The sequence below is a fragment of the Oncorhynchus clarkii genome, chromosome 16, assembly GCF_045791955.1.
Source record: "Oncorhynchus clarkii lewisi isolate Uvic-CL-2024 chromosome 16, UVic_Ocla_1.0, whole genome shotgun sequence".
NCBI lineage: Eukaryota > Metazoa > Chordata > Actinopteri > Salmoniformes > Salmonidae > Oncorhynchus > Oncorhynchus clarkii.
Window position 1 is genome coordinate 48,147,542 of NC_092162.1, and position 21,341 is coordinate 48,168,882.

Consider the following 21,341-nt stretch of genomic DNA (forward strand, 5'->3'; position numbering starts at 1 on the left):
GTGTCTCTACAATGGCAACATACAAATCAGTGTGTGTTAGCATATAAATAATTGAAGGTCAGATGCTGACTTTTCATGATGAATGTAATACAACCATATTTTCCATCATCAACGTCTCAAGCCCGTACATACTAGAGGTACTAAATAATGAAGTTACTCTGAAGGCAGTTCGCATTCAAGTCACAATAAATAGGTAAATAGGTTCATGTACAATTTATTTAATTTGATAAAGGCATACATTTAGTGCGAGACCAACAACCTAGAAGAAATTCTAAAATATACATTTTTATAATGATTTCTTACAAAACATTAAAGCAAAGTTAAGAGCTAGAAACAGTTCCTTTAATCCATGTCTTTCACAATGCCACATTCAGTCTGTAGGGAAAGCAGAAAACACCACAAACAGGTTTTATTTGATAAACATTGGTTTAGATCTGGTTGAGTGGAAATCATACTTGAGAGGAAACTCTTCATCAAACAAAGCAGCTTTGGCCAAATTAAAGTGAGCAAATTATATTTCTCCATGAAGTTGCCCATAGAGAGGCAGCAAATGAACTGCTGAGAAAAATAAACAAGTATTCTCTATCTTACTTTGGCTAAATCAAATGCAACATAGAAACGGAGAGTAACTTAAGATATTAACAAACCAAAATGAATTAACAAAGCAATAAGTTAACTGTCCAACTTAAAACTGTATTTCCTCATGGATGGTTGAAAAACATTCTAAGAAAACATGTTGAACATGCACTCACTTTGTCATTTTATACAGTAATCTATAGAGTGTAGACCATCTAGAGTAGGGGTGTCAAACATACGGCCCGGATCCGGCCCGCGAGGTGGTCCAATCCGGCCTGCGAGGTGGTCCAATCCGGCCTGCGAGGTGGATTTAAAAATATTTTTTGGGGGGGGGGCAAAGTCAATATACTTTAAAATGACTAAAACCAAATCAAAACTGTGTAAAAATTATAATGCATCAACATTCATACAGTTTCTTGACTAGGTCCAGCTCGCTGATATTCACAGAAATAAAAGCTAGAGAGTCAGGGAGCGTCATAAATTCCCAAAACTATGGATATAGGACTGTTTTTAGCTAATTTTGACGGTGAGGAAATATAACCAATTTTCAGTGCTGCCCTCTGGACCTCGTTGAAAATGGAATGTGGCCCCCGGGGGAAAATGACTTTGACACCCCTGATCTAGAGGGTTGTGATATAGAAAGAGGGGGCTGGGACTGGGAGTGGAGCTGAGGTGTTTTTGGTGGGACATTGTTGCGTTAGGGCAGTGTAAGGGGAGATGAGAGAGGCCAAGGTATAGGACTGGGGTGGCACCAGAGTCCATTTGGTGTGTGCATGTTGGGCAGAGGGCAGGGGTACGCAACAGGGGAAGCGGTGTGTACAGAGACTTTAGTTTAATCATGTATGTTACAGCTGGGGTGGTTGAATCAAAAGTCTCTACACACTGTGGTCCTCCAGGACTGGACTTGCCCGTCTGGGGTGTAGGACAAGGTTGGAGCTTGGAGCTGAGGCCAGAGCAGATTAGGGAGGTTATGGGTGAGCTGTGAGGCCTAGAGGACAGCTGTCAGTGCAGTCAGTAGCGCTGTCATCCTCAGCAGACCTCTTCCTCAGCTCCCTGCCAGTGCCTGTTGGTTTGTGGTGGCTGTGGTGGGCTGCTGGCGAGTGCTTGCCATGCTCCGGCTGGTGGCCGCTGCCTGCCAGAACCTTGGTGTCCTTGGTTTGAAAGTTGGCCCCATGGTGGCGCAGCGCCGGGTTATGGTTGCTCTCTGGCTCCACCTGCAGGTAGGCCCTCACCTTGTGGTGGCGGGCATTGCTATCGGTGTCGCTGAAGTCGATCACGCGGCACTCGTACGTGCCCTCGTCAGACGGCTTCACGCTGGACAGACGCAACTTGTGGGAGATGTTGCTCCCAGCAACCTTTACCACCTGCAATAGACAGAGAAAATATATTGGTCTATTATTCCCAAGAGAGAAATTATACATTTGGATTCCTGACATGCTATCCTTTCAGAGGAAATATGCTCACTTCAACCCTAATTTGCCAGCCAGATACATTTCTCCTTCCACTCTGAAGATTCTAAGTGTCTATATCTGTTGTTAATAATTTTCCTAGAAAACAAAGGTCCTTGTGCATCCCCACCACTTCCCCCTCTGTCCCTGCATCCTGTGTGTGTGTGTGACAGCCAAGCTGTCTGATCCGAATGAGGCTGGCAGCCGGCTCTGTAATGAGATGCTAGCTGCGTTGCCACAGATGCACCACAGTACACACTTACAGAGCAGATGCACCTCCTCCTCCCCAAGCCCTGTACTGCTGGCAGCCCCACCGAGCCCAGGGGGAGCACAGCCACCCGGCCACTGCACTAAACAAAGCCGCCTGGCAACCAAACAGATTGAGTGGGGATGTGAGGAGGCACACACACAAATTACATGTACACACACAGTCAGAACTTCGTTCCCATGTTGCAGAGAGATCTGTTCGCTAAAACAAATGAGGAGTTGCTGTGGCCCTGCATACATACAGAACATGCCTTTACTTGTTACGGGTCTAATAGTTCAGTGGCTTATAAAACCTGTTGAAAATATATTTTATAGTGTCAGATCTTAGATAACACGAAGTGATCACATACTGTGGGAAAGTCAATGGTTGTGACACACCAGGGTATAAATACAGTTTTCTATATATCAGCTTCCTCCCACACAGGTAGTGTAGCCAAGGCTGATGATTAGTCTGTGGTTGTGCATCTCTGTTATCAGCCCAGAGTCCTCTAAGCTCAGAGAGAAAATCACACAATCACATTCAGCCTTGAGAATAAAACCAATAAAACTGTGCAAAATAATGTTGGTGGAGTATAGTTAGTAGGTCTGCATGGTTTAGTATAATCTCAGCATCTTTGATTTTACATCAATAGAATATGAAAATGATCTGGTTGATGCCATCAGCTGTATTTGTGGGGAAACATGAAAGGCTAATATCCATATCCATGTCTGCTGGAACCAATGACTCTGGGCTGGAACCCTCCGTACCATTTTACCGGCTGAGCGCCTCCGTACCGTTATACCGGCTGAGCGACGGCCCAGTGGAGTCCTCCTTTACACCACAGCTGTTGGTTTCATTATGGTTAGTCAGCAGCAGCTAGCCAGCCAACAGGGACATTAACCAGGGAGGAAACCTCAGATCAGAGATAGGCTTCATCTTCTCCTGAAGACGAGAAAGTAGAGGGACACGCGCAGCAAGCTGAATAGCCGCTGTGCGAGCACAGAACTAGCCGTTAACAAATCATTACCCTCAGCCAGGCTGGCGGCAACAAGGCACTACCTGGGCAGATGAGCTATCAAAAGTTCTACTGACTCCCCGATCATTCTCCAGCAAGGAGCACACAGTCTCTCCTTTTTAAATTAAGACATCAGAGCGCACTGCAGTCGTGAGGTTGGGCGCAGAAGACAAGAAGACATCACACCCTCTTACTGCAGCCTCAGTCTTTCTATAGAACTGAAACACATAATTGTAGCAGAAGTACTGTAAGTGAAGAGTTTATTTCCAAAACGCTATAAATAAATTTTCAGAAATCTTGGTAAATGAGCTTTAATTGTTTAAAGGACTTACGCAAGAGATTGGTGTGTTTTTTTCACAATCTAATCATTGGGTTTGCTCACTATATAATCATCCATGATTTACCAAATTACATTTTGAAAGAGGAAGCAACATTTTTTAAGCACATGTTTTCTTTTCAGTCTCTTCCATCTCCACTGAATGATGTTAACTCTAAGGATTTCTTTCGAAATAATAATCATCTAAAATGAAGAAATATACAGAAAGTCCTGTGTGAAGGCCAATTTACAGAGGAGGAACTTCTTGAGGCAATTAAATCCTTTCAGTCTGGAAAAACACCAGGGCTTGATGGTATACCAGTAGAGGTATATCAGACCTTTTTTGATGTACTCAAAGATCCATTATTAGCATGTTTTAACTAACTTCTATAAAAATGGCAGACTATCATTTTATCAGGCAAGAAGGTCTGATTTCAATACTACTGAAACAGGACCCAGGTGGTAAGTATAAAGATCCAATCCATTTAAAAAACTGGAGGCCTCTTACACTTCAATGTTGTGATGCCAAAATCCCGGCGAAATGCATAGCACATAGAATTAAAAAGGTTTTACCAGATATTTCCTACATGGACGATATATTGGAGATAAATATACGAAAATTACTTGAAACAATAGAACATTATAAAACATCATAGATACCAGGCCTGGTCTTCATATCAGATTTAGAAAATGATGATGATAAAGTATGACTAGAAATGATATAGAAATGATGGACTATTTTAATTTTGGTGAATCTCTTATACAATGGGTTAAAGTTATGTACAGCAAACCCAGATGTAAAATAGTAAATAATGGTTTACTTCTCAGAAAGTACTGAGCTTCAGAAGGTTTCTTAAATCTGCAATCTCCATCCCTGCATGGTCACGTTGAGATCCAGATCACTTTCTAGCCTCTCTCGACTAAAACCCAATCACGATGAGTGTACCATATTACATATTGGAATTTCAAAAGATACCATGTTTACACTAAAGTACCTTTACCAACAAAACAGGCTGATGGTGAAGTAGACATACTTGGTACTCATACAGCTGAAGTCAGAAGTTTACATACGCATAGGTTGGAGTCATTAAAACTCGTTTTTCAACCACTCCACAAATTTCTTGTTAACAAACTATAGCTTTGGCAAGTCGGTTACGACATCTACTTTGTGCATGACACAAGTAATTTCACTTAGAATTCACTGTATCACAATTCCAGTGGGTCAGAAGTTTACATACACTAAGTTGACTGTGCCTTTAAACAGCTTGGAAAATTCCAGAAAAGGATGTCATGGCTTTAGAAGCTTCTGATAGGCTAAATTACATAATTTGAATCAATTGGAGGTGTACCTGTGGATGTATTTCAAGGCCTACCTTCAAAAGCAGTGCCTCTTTGCTTGACATCATGGGAAAATCAAAAGAAATCAGCCAAGACCTCAGAAAGAAAATTGTAGACCTCCACAAGTCTGGTTCATTTTTGGGAGCAATTTCCAAACACCTGAAGGTACCACGTTCATCTGTACAAACAATAGTACGCATGTATAAACACTATGGGACCACGCAGCCGTCATAGCGCTCAGGAAGGAGATGCGCTCTGTGTCCTAGAGATGAACGTACTTTGGTGCGAAAAGTGCAAATCAATCCCAGAACAACAGCAAAGGACCTTGTGAAGATGCTGGAAGAAACAGGTACAAAAGTATCTATATCCACAGTAAAACGAGTCCTATATCGACATAACCTGAAAGGCCGCTCAGCAAAGAAGAAGCCACTGCTCCAAAACCGGCATAAAAAAAAGCTAGACTACGGTTTGCAACTGCACATGGGGACAAAGATTGTACATTTTTGACAAAAATAGAACTGTTTGGCCATCGTTATGTTTGGAGGAAAAAGGGGAAGGCTTGCAAGCCAAAGAACACCATCCCAACCATGAAGCATGGGGGTGGCAGCATCATGTTGTGGGGGTGCTTTCCTGCAGGAGGGACTGGTGCACTTCACAAAATGGCATCATGAGGAGGGAATATTATGTGGATATATTGCAGCAACATTTCAAAACGTCAGTCAGGAAGTTAAAGCTTGGTCGCAAATGGGTCTTTCAAATGGACAATGACCCAAAGCATTCTTCCAAAGTTGTGGCAAAATTACAATTTAGCAAATTAACACTGGAGTGATAGATGTGCAGATGATGATATGCAAGTAGAAATACTGGTGTGCAAAAGAGCAAAAAAAAGTTAATAAAAACAATATGGGGATGAGGTAGGTAGTTGGATGGGCTATTAACAGATGGGCTGTGTACAGTTGCAGCGATCAGTAAGCTGCTGAGATAGCTGATGCTTAAATTTAGTGAGGGAGATATAAGTCTCCAACTTCAGCGATTTTTGCAATTCGTTCCAGTCATTGGCAGCAGAAAGAACTGGAAGGAAAGACGGCCAAATAGGTGTTGGCTTTGAGGATGACGCGTGAGATATACCTGCTGGAGCGCGTGCTACGGGTGGGTGTTATTATGTGACCAGTGAGCTGAGATCAGGCGGAGCTTTATCTAGCAGAGACTTATAGATGACCTGGAGCCACTGGAGCCAGTGGGTTTGGTGAAGAATATGTAGCGAGGGCCAGCCGACGAGAGCATACAGGTCGCAGTGGTGGGTGGTATATGGGGCTTTGCTGACAAAACGGATGGCACTGTGATAGACTGCATCCAGTTTGCTGTGTAGAGTGTTGGAGGCTATTTTGTAAATTACATTGCCGAAGCTGAGGATTGGTAGGATAGTCAGTTTTACGAGGGTATGTTGGCAGTGTGAGTGAAGGTGGCTTTGTTGCGAAATAGGAAGCCGATTATAGATTTATTTTTTAATTGGAGATGCTTAATATGAGTCTGGAAGGAGAGTTTACAGTCTAGCCAGACACCTAAGTATGTGTAGTTGTCCACATATTTTAAGTCAGAACCGTCCAGAGTAGTAATGCTTGTTGGGCGGGCGAGTGCGGGCAGCGATCGGTTGAAGAGCATGCATTTAGTTTTACTTGCATTTAAGAGCAGTTGGAGGCCATGGAAGGAGTGTCCAAAGAAGGGCCAGATGTATACAGAATGGGGTTGTCTGTGTAGAGGTGGATCAAGGAATCACCCGCAGCAAGAGCAATATCGTTGATATATACAGAGAAAAGAGTAGGCCCGAGAATTGAACCCTGTGGTTAAAACACTGAACTCTATCAGAGAAGTTGTTGTGAACCAGGCGAGGCAGTCATTTGAGAAATCAAGGCTGTTGAGTCTTCTGATAAGAATAGTGTGATTGACAGAGTCGAAAGACTTGGCCAGGTCGATGAAGACGGCTGCACAGTACTGTCTTTTATCGATGGAGGTTATGATATAATTTAGTACCTTGAGCGTGGCTGAGGTGCATTTGTGACCAGCTCGGAAACCGGATTGCACAGCGGAGAAGGTACAGTGGGATTCGAAATGGACAGTGATTTGTTTGTTAACTTGGCTTTTGAAGACTTTAGAAAATGCAGGGCTGGATGTATATAGGTCTGTAACAGTTTGGGTCTAGAGTGTCATCCCTTTTGAAGAGGGGGATGACCGCAGCAGCTTTCCAATCTTTTCAGAATCTCAGACGATACGAAAGAGAGGTTGAACAGACTAGTAATAGGGGTTGCAACAATGGCGGCCGAAGATTTTAGAAAGAGAAGGTCCAGATTGTCTAGCCCAGCTGATTTGTACGGTTCCAGGTTTTGCAGCTCTTTCAGAACATCAGCTATCTGGATTTGGGTGAAGGAGAAGCTGGGGAGGCTTGGGCAAGTAGCTGCGGGGGGTGCGGAGCTGTTGGTCGGGGTTGGGGTAGCCAGGAGGAAAGCATGGCCAGCCATAGAGAAATGCATATTGAAATTCTCGATTATCGTGGATTTATCAGTAGTGACAGTGTTTCCTAGCCTCAGTGCAGTGGGCAGCTGGGAGGAGGTGCTCTTATTCGCCATGGACTTTACAGTGTCCCAAAACATTTTGGAGTTAGAGCTACAGGATGCAAATTTCTGTTTGAAAAAGCTAGCCTTTGCTTTCCTAACTGACTGTGTGTATTGGTTCCTGACTTCCCTGAAGAGTTTCATATCGCGGGGGCTATTCAATGCTAAACCAGTACACCACAGGATGTGTTTGTGCTGGTCGAGGGCAGTCAGGCCTGGAGTGAACCAAGGGCTATATCTGTTCTTAGTGCTACATTAGTGCTACATTGAAAGGGTAATGCTTATTTAAGATGGTGAGGACTTTTAAAGAACAACAGGCATCCTCTACTGACGGGATGAGGTCAATATCCTTCCAGGATACCCGGGCCAGGTCGATTAGAAAGGCCTGCTCGCAGAAGTGTTTAGGGAGCGTTTGACAGTGAGGAGGGGTGGTCGTTTGTACGTGGACCCATAACGGATGCAGGAAATGAGGCAGTGATCGCTGAGATCCTGATTGAAAACAGCAGAGGTGTTTTTGGTCAGGATAATATCTATGAGGGTGCCCATGTTTACGGATTTAGGGTTGTACCTGGTGGGTTCCTTTTTAATTTGTGTGAGATTGAGGGCATGTAGCTTAGATTGTAGGACGGCCGGGGTGTTAAGCATGTCCCAGTTTAGGTCACCTAACAGATCGAAATCTGAAGATAGATGGGGGGCAATCAATTCACATATGGTGTCCAGGGCACAGCTGGGGGCTATAACAGGCGTTAACATTGAGAGACTTATTAATGGAGAGATTCATAAAAAAATTGAAGCTTGAACTGTTTGGGAATAGACCTGGAAAGTAAGACAGAACTTTGCAGGCTATCGCTGCAGTAGATTGCAACTCCTCCCCCTTTGGCAGTTCTATCTTGACGGAAAATGTTGTAGTTGGGGATGGAAATTTCAGAATTTTTGGTGGCCTTCCTAAGCCAGGATTCAGACACAGCAAGGACAAAAAGGTTGGCGGAGTGTGCTAAAGCAGTGAGTAAAACAAACTTAGGGAGGAGGCTTCTGATGTTAACATGCATGAAACCAAGGCTTTTACGGTTACAGAAGTCAACAAATGAGTGCCCGGGGACACACAGGGCCTGTGTTAACCTCTACATTACCCGAGGAACAGAGAAGGAGTAGGATGAGGGTACGGCTAAAGGCTATCAGAACTGGTCGTCTAGTGCGTTGGAAACAGAGATTAAAAGGAGTAGATTTCTGGGCGTGGTAGGATAGATTCAGGGCATAATGTACAGACATGGGTATGGTAGGGTGCGGGTACAGTGGATGTAAACGTAGGCATTGAGTGACGATAAGAGAGGTTTCATCTCTGGAGGCACTAGTTATGCTAGGTGAGGCTCCCGCATGTGTGGGAGGTGGGACAAAAGAGCTGTCTGAGGCATGTTGAGTGGGACTAGGGGCTCCACAGTAAAATAAAATGATATGATGACTACCCTAAACAGCAGTATACAAGGCATATTGACATTAGAGAGAGACATAAAGCAAGGCATAAAGCAATCACGATGAATTGGCAGAGGGTCAGTTAACTACACACAGGGCCTGAGTTCGAGGCTGGGGCCGACAGATAAACAAAATAAACAAAATGGAGTACAGTGATTAATGAACAGTCCAGCAGGCATCCGCTATGTAGCCAAGTGATCATAGGGTCCAGTGAACAGCAATAGATGAAACAGGGAAGCCGTTAGGTAGTCGTTACTACGCTAGCCAGGGGATGTACCTGGCTCGAGGCTAACTGGTGCTACCTTCGGGACAAGGGCATCACGACGTCTGGCAAAGGCCGGTTGAGAGCACATCGGACAGAATTAAGTTGGCAGACCAGTCATGATGGATCGGCGGGGCTCTGTGTCGACTAAGGGTCCAGGCCAAATTGGCAAAAGAGGTATTATAGCTGGAGTAATTTTGTTTGCTAGCCGGGAGATGCGCCTGGCTCGAGGCTAATTGGTGCTAGCTTTGGGACAAGGGCGTTAGTCACCATAGCCACTCCGGTGCGCCCGGTGCAAAGGTCCAGAGTTTACGGCAGGAATCCGGTGATGTAGTGGCTTCTAGTCGTGTTAGTGAAGAGTCCGGGAGGCATCAGCTGTGTAGCCGAGTGATCATAGGGTCCACTGAGCAGGCTGGGAGATGGACTTGGCTCAAGGCTAGCTTCGGGGCTGGGCCACTTGGTAGCAGCTAGCTAGCTGCGATGATCCGGAGTAATGGTCCAGAGCTTACAGCAGGAATCCGGCAATGTAGTGGAGAAAAGAAGTCCAATTTGCTCAGGGTTGATATCGTGCTGTTTAGACTGGCAGGTATTATTCAGGCTAAAACCTGCTGGAGCTAAAGGTAAAGTCCGCTAGCAGTGGCTAACAATGACTAAATAGCTAGTAGCTAATTAATTGGTTAGCTTCTGATGGCTAGCTGCTGATGGAGGTTCTAGCTATAAGGTCTAAAAATAGCAGATCTGTATCACATTGGGCGAGGCGGGTTGCCGGAAGGTATATCTAAATTAAAAATGGAAAAGAGATATATACAAAAAAAGACAAAAAAAAACATACAATTTACACGGGACAACAACAAACACGTCCGCACTGCTACGCCATCTTGGAATTGCAGGATCAGATGGTGACAGGTGTCCCAGCAGGGTCAGACAGCCAGGGAAGACCAGTCTACAGAGCTCAGGTGAATTTTGCAGTATATTATAACAACCAGTGAAATCTTGAGTTGATGGGTAGGCTACAGTCTGGGATCTGGGAGTGATGGTCATTTCAATTATTGAACCATTGATTCTATTCTTGGATAATACTAATGTATAAATGTACACCAAGGTAATTCTTTGTCATGCCACATCTGAGCAGGATCAGATGATGACAGGGGTCTCAGCAGGGTCAGATGGTGACATGGGTCTCAGCAGGGTCAGGCTGCCAGGCAGCCTGCATTACTGCAGTTTAAGACCATATATAGAACGTACTATATATGCCAGTGAAACTGAATATCATGCACTCAGAAATGTAATTCGTCTGCTGGAGGTGTAAAACACAAAAGGGGACATATTTGCATATGTTGTGGTCTTGTGAAGGCTGGCTGAATTCTGTCAAAGAGTATGTTATTTTATCTCAGCATGTCAACAGATTCTCTCCGTTTTTGTTTGCTTGGAAATGTTGATACTGAAGACTGTTGTCAGAAGAAACTGTGTAACCTAGCATTTATAGCGGCTAAGAAATGCTTTGCCATTAATTGGAAGGTTGGTTATCCTCCCACAATGTCACAATGGATGGCAAAAATGTCAAGTTAAGTATCACTAAATTTGATTTATTACAAGATTAAAGGTATACTGTGGAACTCTCATAAATTCTGAATTCTTTAAAAAAAGCTGACATTCAGCTTCCACAGCCCCAAATAAATGTCAATAATTATTGCGTTGTTTCTTTGGTAATGAGGCCTCTATTGGACACTAGATTGCCAACAAGACAAATACAAAAGTGCAAAAGAGAAGCCACACAGGCAGGAAATATGACATATACTGCAGCAAGTAAAGACTCACACTTATTTTGGTAGCATCCTTTGACCTCTCGTCCTGGGGTACAACCTGTAGGAAAGAGATTTCAAAGAATAAGAAACTTTAGAAATACTTGTATTATTATTTTTTTAATTCCCCACTCCCTTACATCGATGATGAGTCCACTTACATGTAATTTTACCAAAGAGCAGAACATAGATAATGGGCCTAATAATGCCTACTTTACAGGTAATTGCATCCAAAACCTACAGCTGTACTCAAAATTCCGTACGGGATGTGGAGATTCACCACTCTATTTAAGAGGAATAGATTTGAGAGGTGAAACCTGGGTCGGGGCATTTTGACAAGTGTAACTTGGTCAAAAAATACAATTTTAAAAGGAATAGTTTCACCATATTAAGACGAGAGTTCAGTTCATGTAACAGGGTTGAACTTAAAATGAGGGACAGACATAAATCAATCACTAAACACTAAATAATCATCTCCAGAAATGACTTCGTTAAAGCAACAAAAGAACTATGACTTTACAATGGGGATGACATTTTTTGAAATGTTGGGGTTTAGTGGGGTAAAATCTACCTAGAAGTCACAGAGGGACATGTCAAAATGCTGAATTTAGCACTTCAGCAAGATTTTATTCATATAAAAACATTTGATTTATTGAATTCTCCATGTAGTCTATATTAAACGGCAACATATTAAATATAACAGTCTTTTAAAATTCATATTGGTGCACAATTTCTACTTCAAATATCAAAGGGACGCAAAAGGCACTCTTTTCATGGAACCACCCACCTCTGTTTCCCCCAAGGCACCAATCTCCACAATCTTAGTATTCCCCAAAATTGTAATATGAATGTGAAAAACAAAACAATTATGCTATACATTTCAACCTGTGCCTATATTATCATGTAGGCATGATTCATCAAGAACATGAGGGTTCACTACAGCACAGCCTGTACAGTATTCTAGGTCAGTAGCACCACCTGCCCTACGCTCCAGCAAGGGAAGGAAGCAAGGTGTAACACAGCTAGTCCTCAGGGACACTTCATGAATAATGAATCAGAGTGAGGTGAGAGGAAGTTTCTTTACATTTCTCCCTTTTCCAATTAAAAAGTGTTGGAAAACACAGCAGGAGGACTGGAAAACATTCTGTGTGTCCTCATGGAAAACCTGCTCTGCTTTACCCAGCTCAGGTGCATTTTCCCATGAGATGGTTCCTCAGCCTCCTCTTCTGTTCCTGTGCCTCCGGGGCACCTGGGAACCTGCTGCTATTTCTGCCTACTGCAGTGATTAATGTGTGGTTTATTACCTTGCTGCTCACCTCACTCAGTTTATTCCTATGTACTTTATTAGTTGGTACTGATTCTGACTTGTATAGCTGTGCCTCGATGGCAAACTCTAAGGATTGGGATTTAGTCAGGAGTTTGTGCTCTGTATTCTAATGCTATGCTTGCTATTTGCATTTCTGTTTGCAATGGGGAGAATAAGAAGACTTTGTTCCATCTTCTGCCTCAAACCTTTGATCACTGATCACAGAACACCTCACCAACAACATTCTCTCAGCAGTGACAGAGTGAGCAGTCTAGATACCTGATTGGAGGTCCAGGGCTGTTTCTCTGTCCAGTCTCTGTGGTTCCTGATGTACCACCACTGGATCTCCAGGGAGTAGGAGGGGCCTGCCCCCCGGAAGGAGCACGCCATCTCCACGTCCTGGCCACTCTGTGCTGTGATGTCATGGGGGACCTCTGTGAACACAGCTGTATGGAGAAAAAAGCAAAGTTAACAGTTGGCTTTAAAAACGATGACTCCTCTCTGAAGACAATATGGGTGGTGTTTGCTCTTACTGCAGTTGATTTACAGTGATGATAATACACTGTGATTGTAAATGGTCTCTAATAGAATATTGAGTTAACCCTAATAATAGTGTGCATAAATCGTAATTTTTTAACATAACACAACACAATCTAGAAATACTTGTTTTTTTAAGCAACTATGAGGAATACAATCATAAATTGTCATTTACCAGTTGAAACATTTCTATTTTGATGAGTATAATTTGTTGGTCTGATGTAATAAGGAGCATCCAGACACTGCACTTGATTGCTTTATGAATTAGCTTTTTCCAGTTATTGATAAACATGCACCTGGTAAGAAACTGACTGTTGGAACTCTTAAGGCTCCATGGATTGATGAGGCATAGAAAACATTGTATGGTTGAAAGAGATGGGGCAAAAGGAGTGGCTAATAACTCTGGCTGCACATCTAAATGGCTGAGTTTCTGCAAATTAAGAAATTATGTGACTAAACTCAACAAAAATAAGAAGAATCTGTATTATGAAGCCAATATCAATTAGATAAAGAATGATGGAAAAAAGCTTTTGAGTACTTTAAATGAGATTATGGGCAGAAAGACAAATTATTTAATCGAATCAGCTGGCTTATTCATCACAAAACCATGTGATGTTGCCAATTATTTTAACGATTACATCATTGGCAAAGTGGGCAAACAACAAACTGAATCTGGTAATAAATGATGTGGCTGTTAAACAGGTTAAGGAGACTAAATTATTTGGTGTGACCTTAGAGTGTAAACTGTCAAGGTCAAAACATTTAGATCCAATGGTTGTAAAGATGGGGAGAGGTCTGTCCACACTCTAAACAGCAAGTCCTGCAGACTCTAGTTTTCTCTTATCCTGATTATTGTCCCGTTATGTGGTCAAGTGCTGCAAAGAAAGATCTTGTTAAGCTGCAGCTGGCCCAGAACAGAGTGGCACGCCTTGCTCTTCATTGTAATCAGAGGACTGATATAAATACAATGCATGCCAGTCTATCTTGGCTAAGAGTTGAGGAGAGACTTACTGGATCACTTCTTTTTATAAGAAACAATGTGTTGAAATTTCAAAATAGTTTGCATAGTGAACTTACACACAGCTCTGACACACACACTTACCCCACCAGACAAGCCACCAGGGGTCTTTTCACAGTCCCCAAATCCAGAACAAATTCAAGAATGCGTACAGTATTATAATAGAGCCATTATTGCATGGAACTCCCTTCCATTTCATTTTACTCAAATGAACAGCAAACCTGGTTTCAAAATCAGATAAAGCAACAACTCACAATACAATGCTTCTCCCCTATTTAACCTAGATATGTTGTGTGTATGTATTGATATGTAGGCTATGTGTGCCGTTATTAAATGTCTGCAGTTCTGTCCTTGAGCTGTTCTTGTCTATTAATGTCATGTTTCATGTTTTGTGTGGACCCCAGGAAGAGTAGTTTCTGCTTTACCAGTAGCTAATGGGGATCCTAAGAAAATACCAAAAATATCAATCATTGTGCTCACCTGGCTTGCTCTTTAGTTAGCCTACTTATACAAAGTTTGTAACATTTTGTTTTATTAATGTACCACTCTGTTAGTTTACTAAAGAAGGCATTACTGCTAAAACAGCTCCCCTGTTTTTGTTTTTCAGTTAAAATATGCACTGAAGGTTTGAGATACAACAGACAGCTTTGACAGATTTTCTAAAGTAGTTCTGATGAGCAATGTCACAACTGGGGAGTGACGCCTTGCTGAAGAGCTGGCAAAGTAAAGAGGATTGGGTGTATCTCTCTCTAGCATAAATCCACACTCAGTAGGTTATGCAAAACTAGTGTTTACTAAACCAACACTCACGCTAGATGTGCATGTGTTCACAAACACATAGTGTGAATATGCAGTTTAATAAAAATGTATAAAGTTTAGCCTGTCATAATGTAAACTGGCATTGAATGTTTACTCTTGTCCAAACGTGGATATCAGTAACCTACGTCAAAAGAGCTTAGCACATTCTGAGGTTAGAATATCTTAATTTTACCCACTATATTTCACATGGAAGCGGAGCTAGAGTTGGGCTTCATCCCAGACACCTGCCTGGGTGGGAGGAGAGCAAGGAAGCTGCCTGGGCTGAGCTGGATCCTCTCCATGTATAACACAGGCTGAAATCCCTCACATGGGTAAACTAGCCTCAGTAGAATGAAGACATCAGCTCTTCTGATCCCAGCACATCCGTTTATTAACTGGGCCCAAATCCTCTTAAACGCTCCCTTAAACACATTTTTAATTTGCTTCTAATCCCGTTCATGGCGACGGAGGTTCACGTACCCACGGGTGTATTGGTGGTGCTCACACCGATGAAGTCTTCACAATGAAGATTCACAATGAAGTCAGCATGGCAAACCATTGTCCCAAAACCAAACATTTTAGATCAGGGGTGTCAAACTCTTTCCATGGAGCGCCTAGTGTCTGCTGGTTTTTGGTTTTCCTTTCAATGAAGACCTAGACAACCAGGTGAGGGGAGTTCTTTACTAATTAGTGACTTGAATAAATCAATCAAGAACAAGGGAGGAGCGAAAACCGGCAGTCACTCGGCCTTCCGTGGAATGAGTTTGACACGTGTTTTAGATAATAAAAAAAGTTGATATTTCCTGCAATTCCTGACTACTTATTCTTAAAGCAAATGTAATTTATATACATTAGACAACCACTGGGATTTGTCGGATCAGAATTGGTGCTTACCAGAAAACACTACCCATAAAAACGACATCAACCTTGAGAAAATCAACTGGCTGGAGAATGAGAGAGAGAGAGTGAACAGCACTGTCTGAGCTATAGAGAGAGAGGTGGCCATGGTGCTGAAAGTCTAGTGCTGCTGCCAGCTTATTACTAGCTCCCAGGTGGTAGGCTTATTCAATCTCCACTAGAATACCAGAGAACAGAGAGACAATAAACTAATTCCATTTCTTCCTAAAATTTCGATCTATCTTTGTTTTTATTCCACCGCTCTCAGGCCTGAGTTTAATAGCCTCTGTAAATCTCTGGGCCAACTGTGCATACTGAGAAAGCAATGTCTCCCGCTCCAGAGAGCTACAAGCCCCAAGTCATATCTCCTTGTAAATCGATCAAATCCCTTTGAATTTCATTTGCCAGACACAAGACACACTTTGTATTGATTCACCTTTATGGTAGGAAGTAGAGCCTACAGCTTTCTTGTATTCAAAGCAGTGATGTAAACTGTCATTAAATGGATAGGCTCTCTGTATTGTTTTTTGACGTTGATCATGTTTATTTGTTATTTAGTACAGACATAGGATCTTAAAATAACCCTGCAGAAACAGGAAATGTGAATTATTATGTGAATTATAATGAATGCCCGTTTTTGTAGGATTCATACATTTTCTGTAAGGGAAACTACCAGAACCTTTTTAAACCTCAAATACACTACAAGTTTTACATTTCCTGCATTGCAGGAAAGTTCTCCTGCAACAGGTTGATCAAATGAAGATCCTCCATCTGTATGAATCATGCCAAATGGGTTTAGAGGGAAAATATGTGGGAATGATTGACAATATTTCTCTTATTAATGCCTACATGACAACATTGACTTAGAAACAATGCTAATTCAAAGATGGCCTGTGTAATCACTAGCACCCTGTCTGCACATCTTAATTAGAGCCCTCAAAGGACTTTGGAAGTTAGATATGAAATGTTTGGAGGAATCATTATCTTCACAATAACACAATAGTGTAAATAGACTTAGACAATCACTACAATCAATGCTGACAAAACTGCAACAGAAAGACAGACATGACAGATGAACAAAGGCCCACCCACAATGCAGAGAAATGGATAAGAAAGAAGGAATCTTTTGAGGCTCTGGAAAGCCTGGGAGAGCTCTTGTCATCATTTTCCTTTGAAATGTGGAGTTAGTTAATGAAACCCTGATAAAAGCTAGCTAGAGGTGCTTCTTCATGCTATTGTCTTAATCCAGACTCCCTAAAAAAATAATATTATTTTTTAAGATATACTGTAGCTAATGACAGATAAAAATAGAGATTCACCACATATCCTCACTGCATGAGACCTTTTCTTGAATCTCATTGATTTCTTTGTGGAATCTTGAAGAAAATGGCCAAAAGGAAGGAGGATTGCAGCCCACACTGTACTGTAAACAGAGAGATGGAGATATATTTGATTGTACAGTATAAAAATGACTGAGTGTGGCTGGGATGGGAAATAAACAATTTATATCATATATTCTCTTGAGATCATATAAGCGAGGCAAGCAGTCTGGTAACTTGCTTATTGGAATCTACAGCAGCAGCTTATACTCAGGAGGAGAAATTCTGCTCAAGCCTCCAAATGAAACCTTATTCCAAGTTGCAGTCTGATAGTCACACTGCACAGCACCGACAACATCAAGCCATTACACAACATAAACATCATTTGCATTCTCCTTCTCTGATCCATATTCTGGGCTTGAAGTTGCTGTACCGCAGTGACTCATCTAGAGTTCCACTCTCACCCCCATGAAATTACACTGCAACAGTCTTCGCCTCTCTCGCACACTTTTTAAATATCTCATAACACCGCAACCACAGGAGTCCAACTCTGAATATAAATGCTTCTGTTCTGTAATGTTGAGTTTGAAAGTTTTGAAATCATTCTGCACTAATTTTGGTGGTTAAACACTGTGGTGGGAACGGTACCCAAATGTCATACTTGAGTAAGAGTAAAGATACCTTAATAGAAAATTACTCAAGTAAAAGTGAAAGTCACCCAGAAAAATTTGATACTTAAGTATCGAAAGTTAATGTAATTGCAAAAATATACTTAAGTATCAAAAGTAAAAGTATAAATCATTTCACATTCCTTATAATAAGCAAATCAGAAGGCACCATTTTTTTTCAAAATGTTTATTTATGGATAGACAGGGCACACTATAACACGCAGACATAATTTACAAATGAAGCATTCGTGTTTAGTGAGCCCTCCATGTCAGAAGCAGTAGGGATGACCATAGATGTTATCTTGATAAGTGAGTGAATTGGACCATTTTCCTGTCCTGTGAAGCATTCAAAATGTAACGAGTACTTTTGGGTGTCAAGGAAAATGTATGGAGTAAAAAGTACATTTATTTTCTTTAGGAATGTAGTGAAGTAAATGTAGTCAAAAATATAAATAGTAAAGTACAGATACCCCTAAAAAAGTATTTTTACTTAAGTACTTTACACCACTGGTTAGACAACAGTAGACAAAGGTTGGTAGTTCCCCCCCTTACAATGTAGCTAGCTCTGAAGAACAGCAGTAATCACTGGGAATGAAAGCAGGAACACAAGAAAGAGAGAGAGAGCAAGAGAAAAGATTGAGATAGAAAGAGAGAGAGAGTTAGAAAGAGAGATAGTGTGAGAGAGAGATAGAGAGAGTGTGAGAGAGAGAGAGCAAGAGAAAAGATTGAGATAGAAAGAGAGAGAGTGTGTGAGAGAGATAGAGAGAGTGTGAGAGAGAGAGAAATAAATAATGCAGTACAATCACTCCAGAAACAAAGGGCTAAGCACAATGGAGCCACACTGGCTTCGAATAATCAACTCCTGCATCAAGAATACTGATGCCAAAACTTCAATACTGTCTTCCATTTAATCCACCACTACCATCCACAGCCTTGCCTTGGGCATCTCTCCAACTTGATCTCACTAGAGCTCATTTGGTGCAATCTCTGCTGTTTTGGCTCAAAATCAAAGCTCAAAGAATATTACCTGCCACAGAAAAGAATGTAAAAAGTGACTGAAGTTTCAGCTAAGTTTATCAGAGGTTCTTTAGACAGAGCTCATCGGTTCATATTGTAATGGTAAATAACATTGGGCAATGGACTCAGGACAATGGTGAAGCGTATTAGTGATCTCTGTTATGTGTGGTCAATAAATTCCATGTGGTAGCATTCGTACAGCTCTTGTTCCAGCCATCATCCACAGGGCTGAAGATTTCAAAATGTTTCATCACTAACAGTGTTAGCTACATGTAAAGCCCCACCCCCCACCCTCCACCTTACAGCCCAAAACCCCAGCTCTCAAAACCATTATGATCCATGCTGGGGGTCTGCCTCTGTCGCTTAGAGCTCCTGCTGCTGTGAGATGATGTATGAGGATATTGTTCCTTACAGCACAGCATGTCTGGTATCTGTAAGGCAATCTAGTGATATGAATCATGTCATCACCAGCCTCCTCTTAAGATGTCAGTGTTATGCAGTACAGGAGGGAGCTCTAATGAACTACACATCTCTACTGATCTGGAGGCAGATACTCAAGGATTGTACATGGCACTTTTGAAAATAGAATGTAGATGCGGGAAGAGAGGGTGAACAGGGGGAAGGGAAGGTGAGTGGGATGCCAGAGCGTTCACAAAGGGAGAGAGCGATGGAGAGAGAAAAACACACCAGGGGTGAAGATGGTGTCAGTAGAGAGAGAGAGAGAGAGAGAGAGAGAGAGAGAGAGAGAGAGAGAGAGACAGAGAGAGAGACAGAGAGAGAGACAGAGAGAGAGAGAGAGAGAGAGAGAGAGAGAGAGAGAGAGAGGAGAACGAGAGAGAGAGAGTGAGAGAGAGAGAGAGAGAGAGAGAGGAGAACGAGAGAGAGAGAAAAAGAGGAGAACGAGAGAGAGAGAGAGAGAGAGGAGAACGAGAGAGAGAGGAGAACGAGAGAGAGAGAGAGGAGAACGAGTGAGAGAGAGAGAGAGAGAGAGAGAGAGAGAACGAGAGAGAGAAAGAGAGAGAGAGAGAGAGAGAGAGGAGAACGAGAGAGAGAGAGAGAGAAGAAAAGGGAGAGACATTTGAAGAAGAGGAACTAAGAGGAACTCGAGATAGTGGAGAATAGTGACATTTAAAAAGAGGACATCTTGAGGGCCCTGGGAATGGAAATACATTTACAAAGAACAGAGAATGCACTCTACACACAAAGGGGTGTATTTATTTTATAGCCTAGTCTGGATTCTTTTAACAAGAAATATCTATTCAAATTTCAGTATCTATAAACACATATGTAGTCACTGCAGCTTTAAACGCCTGGACGAAAAATAGCATGAAAACAAGTTATGAGAGTGATGTGCAATGATGCGCTCTCCCTCCCTAGATGATAGCTGGCCTAGCAGATTCATTAACCTCTGCAGTTGCCCCCACAGACCCAGGCAGAGAGAGGCTCGTCGCTGAGCACAGCCTCTCCCTTTGATTCCTCACTTATCACTGGCAGGCCAGCCAGCTCCATCCACTCCACTGAAATAATTGCCTCTTCTTACGATGCTCGCTTAATATACTGTAAAAAGCAGCGGTCATGTTTCAAAGACACCTGTAAGCTTCTTGAAGACACAGTAAACAGACAGTGACTAACTATCCAAAGGTCATCTGGCTGTTGGTTTGTTTATGCTGTGATGTAATACATACAGCCCATTTTGAAATGATTCGTCTTTTGCTTTCGTTCTTATGAAGTGTAATTCTCTGTAGATATTTCTGTTAGTAATGAATAGTCTACATGGTTAGGCCAAGTCATTTTCCTGGAAAAAGGTATTGTACATATTTTGGAGAACAGTGGAAGCTTGGCTAATTGAAATTAAAATATGATTAACCCTCGTTTGAGTCATACAATTTTTCCATGAGCAATTTTGACACAAGACAGAGATCGGATTTATGCAGCTGATTACAAAAAGTCAATAAAGTGACAATCTGAAAAACAGCTGTCAAACATTATCATACATGTACCTTGTGAAGCCTCTCTGTTCTCAGGACAAAGCTGAAATCATTGGAGATTTAGGCCTAAAGTATATAACACCACAATGAAATATGTGTAATGTATTTTACAGAGCTTAATAAAGCAGGATTTTGGGTCACAACCAGTAGTTACCATAACAAGCATAAAAGCTCTAAATGATTATGGCCTGGGATGTTTAACATGATCTAGTGGAAATAACAGACATAGCGTCATTCAGAATGATCACATAATAATTCCATGAGACTGTTCATTTCAGCAATTTACAGAAGGGTGTTTATTGGTTATTGTTGTGCATACAAAGCATTTTTCTTGGTACAGCATTTGGGAGAAATTGGTAAGAATATCATCATTATCTAAATGTCTTAAAAACCAACACTGCAAAAACTCTCCAGTGGGAGAATGTGTTAAATACTCTGTCACTGTTTCATAGAATTTCTGGCTGAGCTAAAAGGACAGAAAAATATTCAACTAGGTTAAACACTGTACCAAATGAGTGATATTACTGTTGTATAAAAAAGAAAGGTCACATGACAGACAAACACTGAGCCCCATGCTGAGCTGCCTGCTTAACAATATGCAAGCAGTATCCTGTGAGACAGGGGGCCTTTGAGTCCATTGACGTATGCAACTAGTGTCTCCTCCATGGCACTGTTTCCACTCTGTTTCATCCGTCACAAAGGAGAGCGAT

General features: G+C 41.9%; 1 protein-coding gene across 1 annotated transcript in view; it reads right to left on the reverse strand.

Moving 5' to 3' along the window:
• Nucleotides 1-907: 907 nt before the first annotated feature.
• The window catches only part of LOC139367672 (V-set and transmembrane domain-containing protein 2-like protein), a 29,186-nt gene continuing 8,752 nt past the window's right edge, over nucleotides 908-21,341 (reverse strand). The window contains exons 2-4 of the mRNA XM_071105954.1: nucleotides 12,669-12,835; nucleotides 11,100-11,144; nucleotides 908-1,940 (exon numbers count right to left, since the gene is read on the reverse strand). Coding sequence (XP_070962055.1) covers nucleotides 1,545-1,940; nucleotides 11,100-11,144; nucleotides 12,669-12,835 — 608 coding nt within the window. The 3' untranslated portion in view covers nucleotides 908-1,544. The remainder of the gene's footprint in view (nucleotides 1,941-11,099; nucleotides 11,145-12,668; nucleotides 12,836-21,341) is intronic.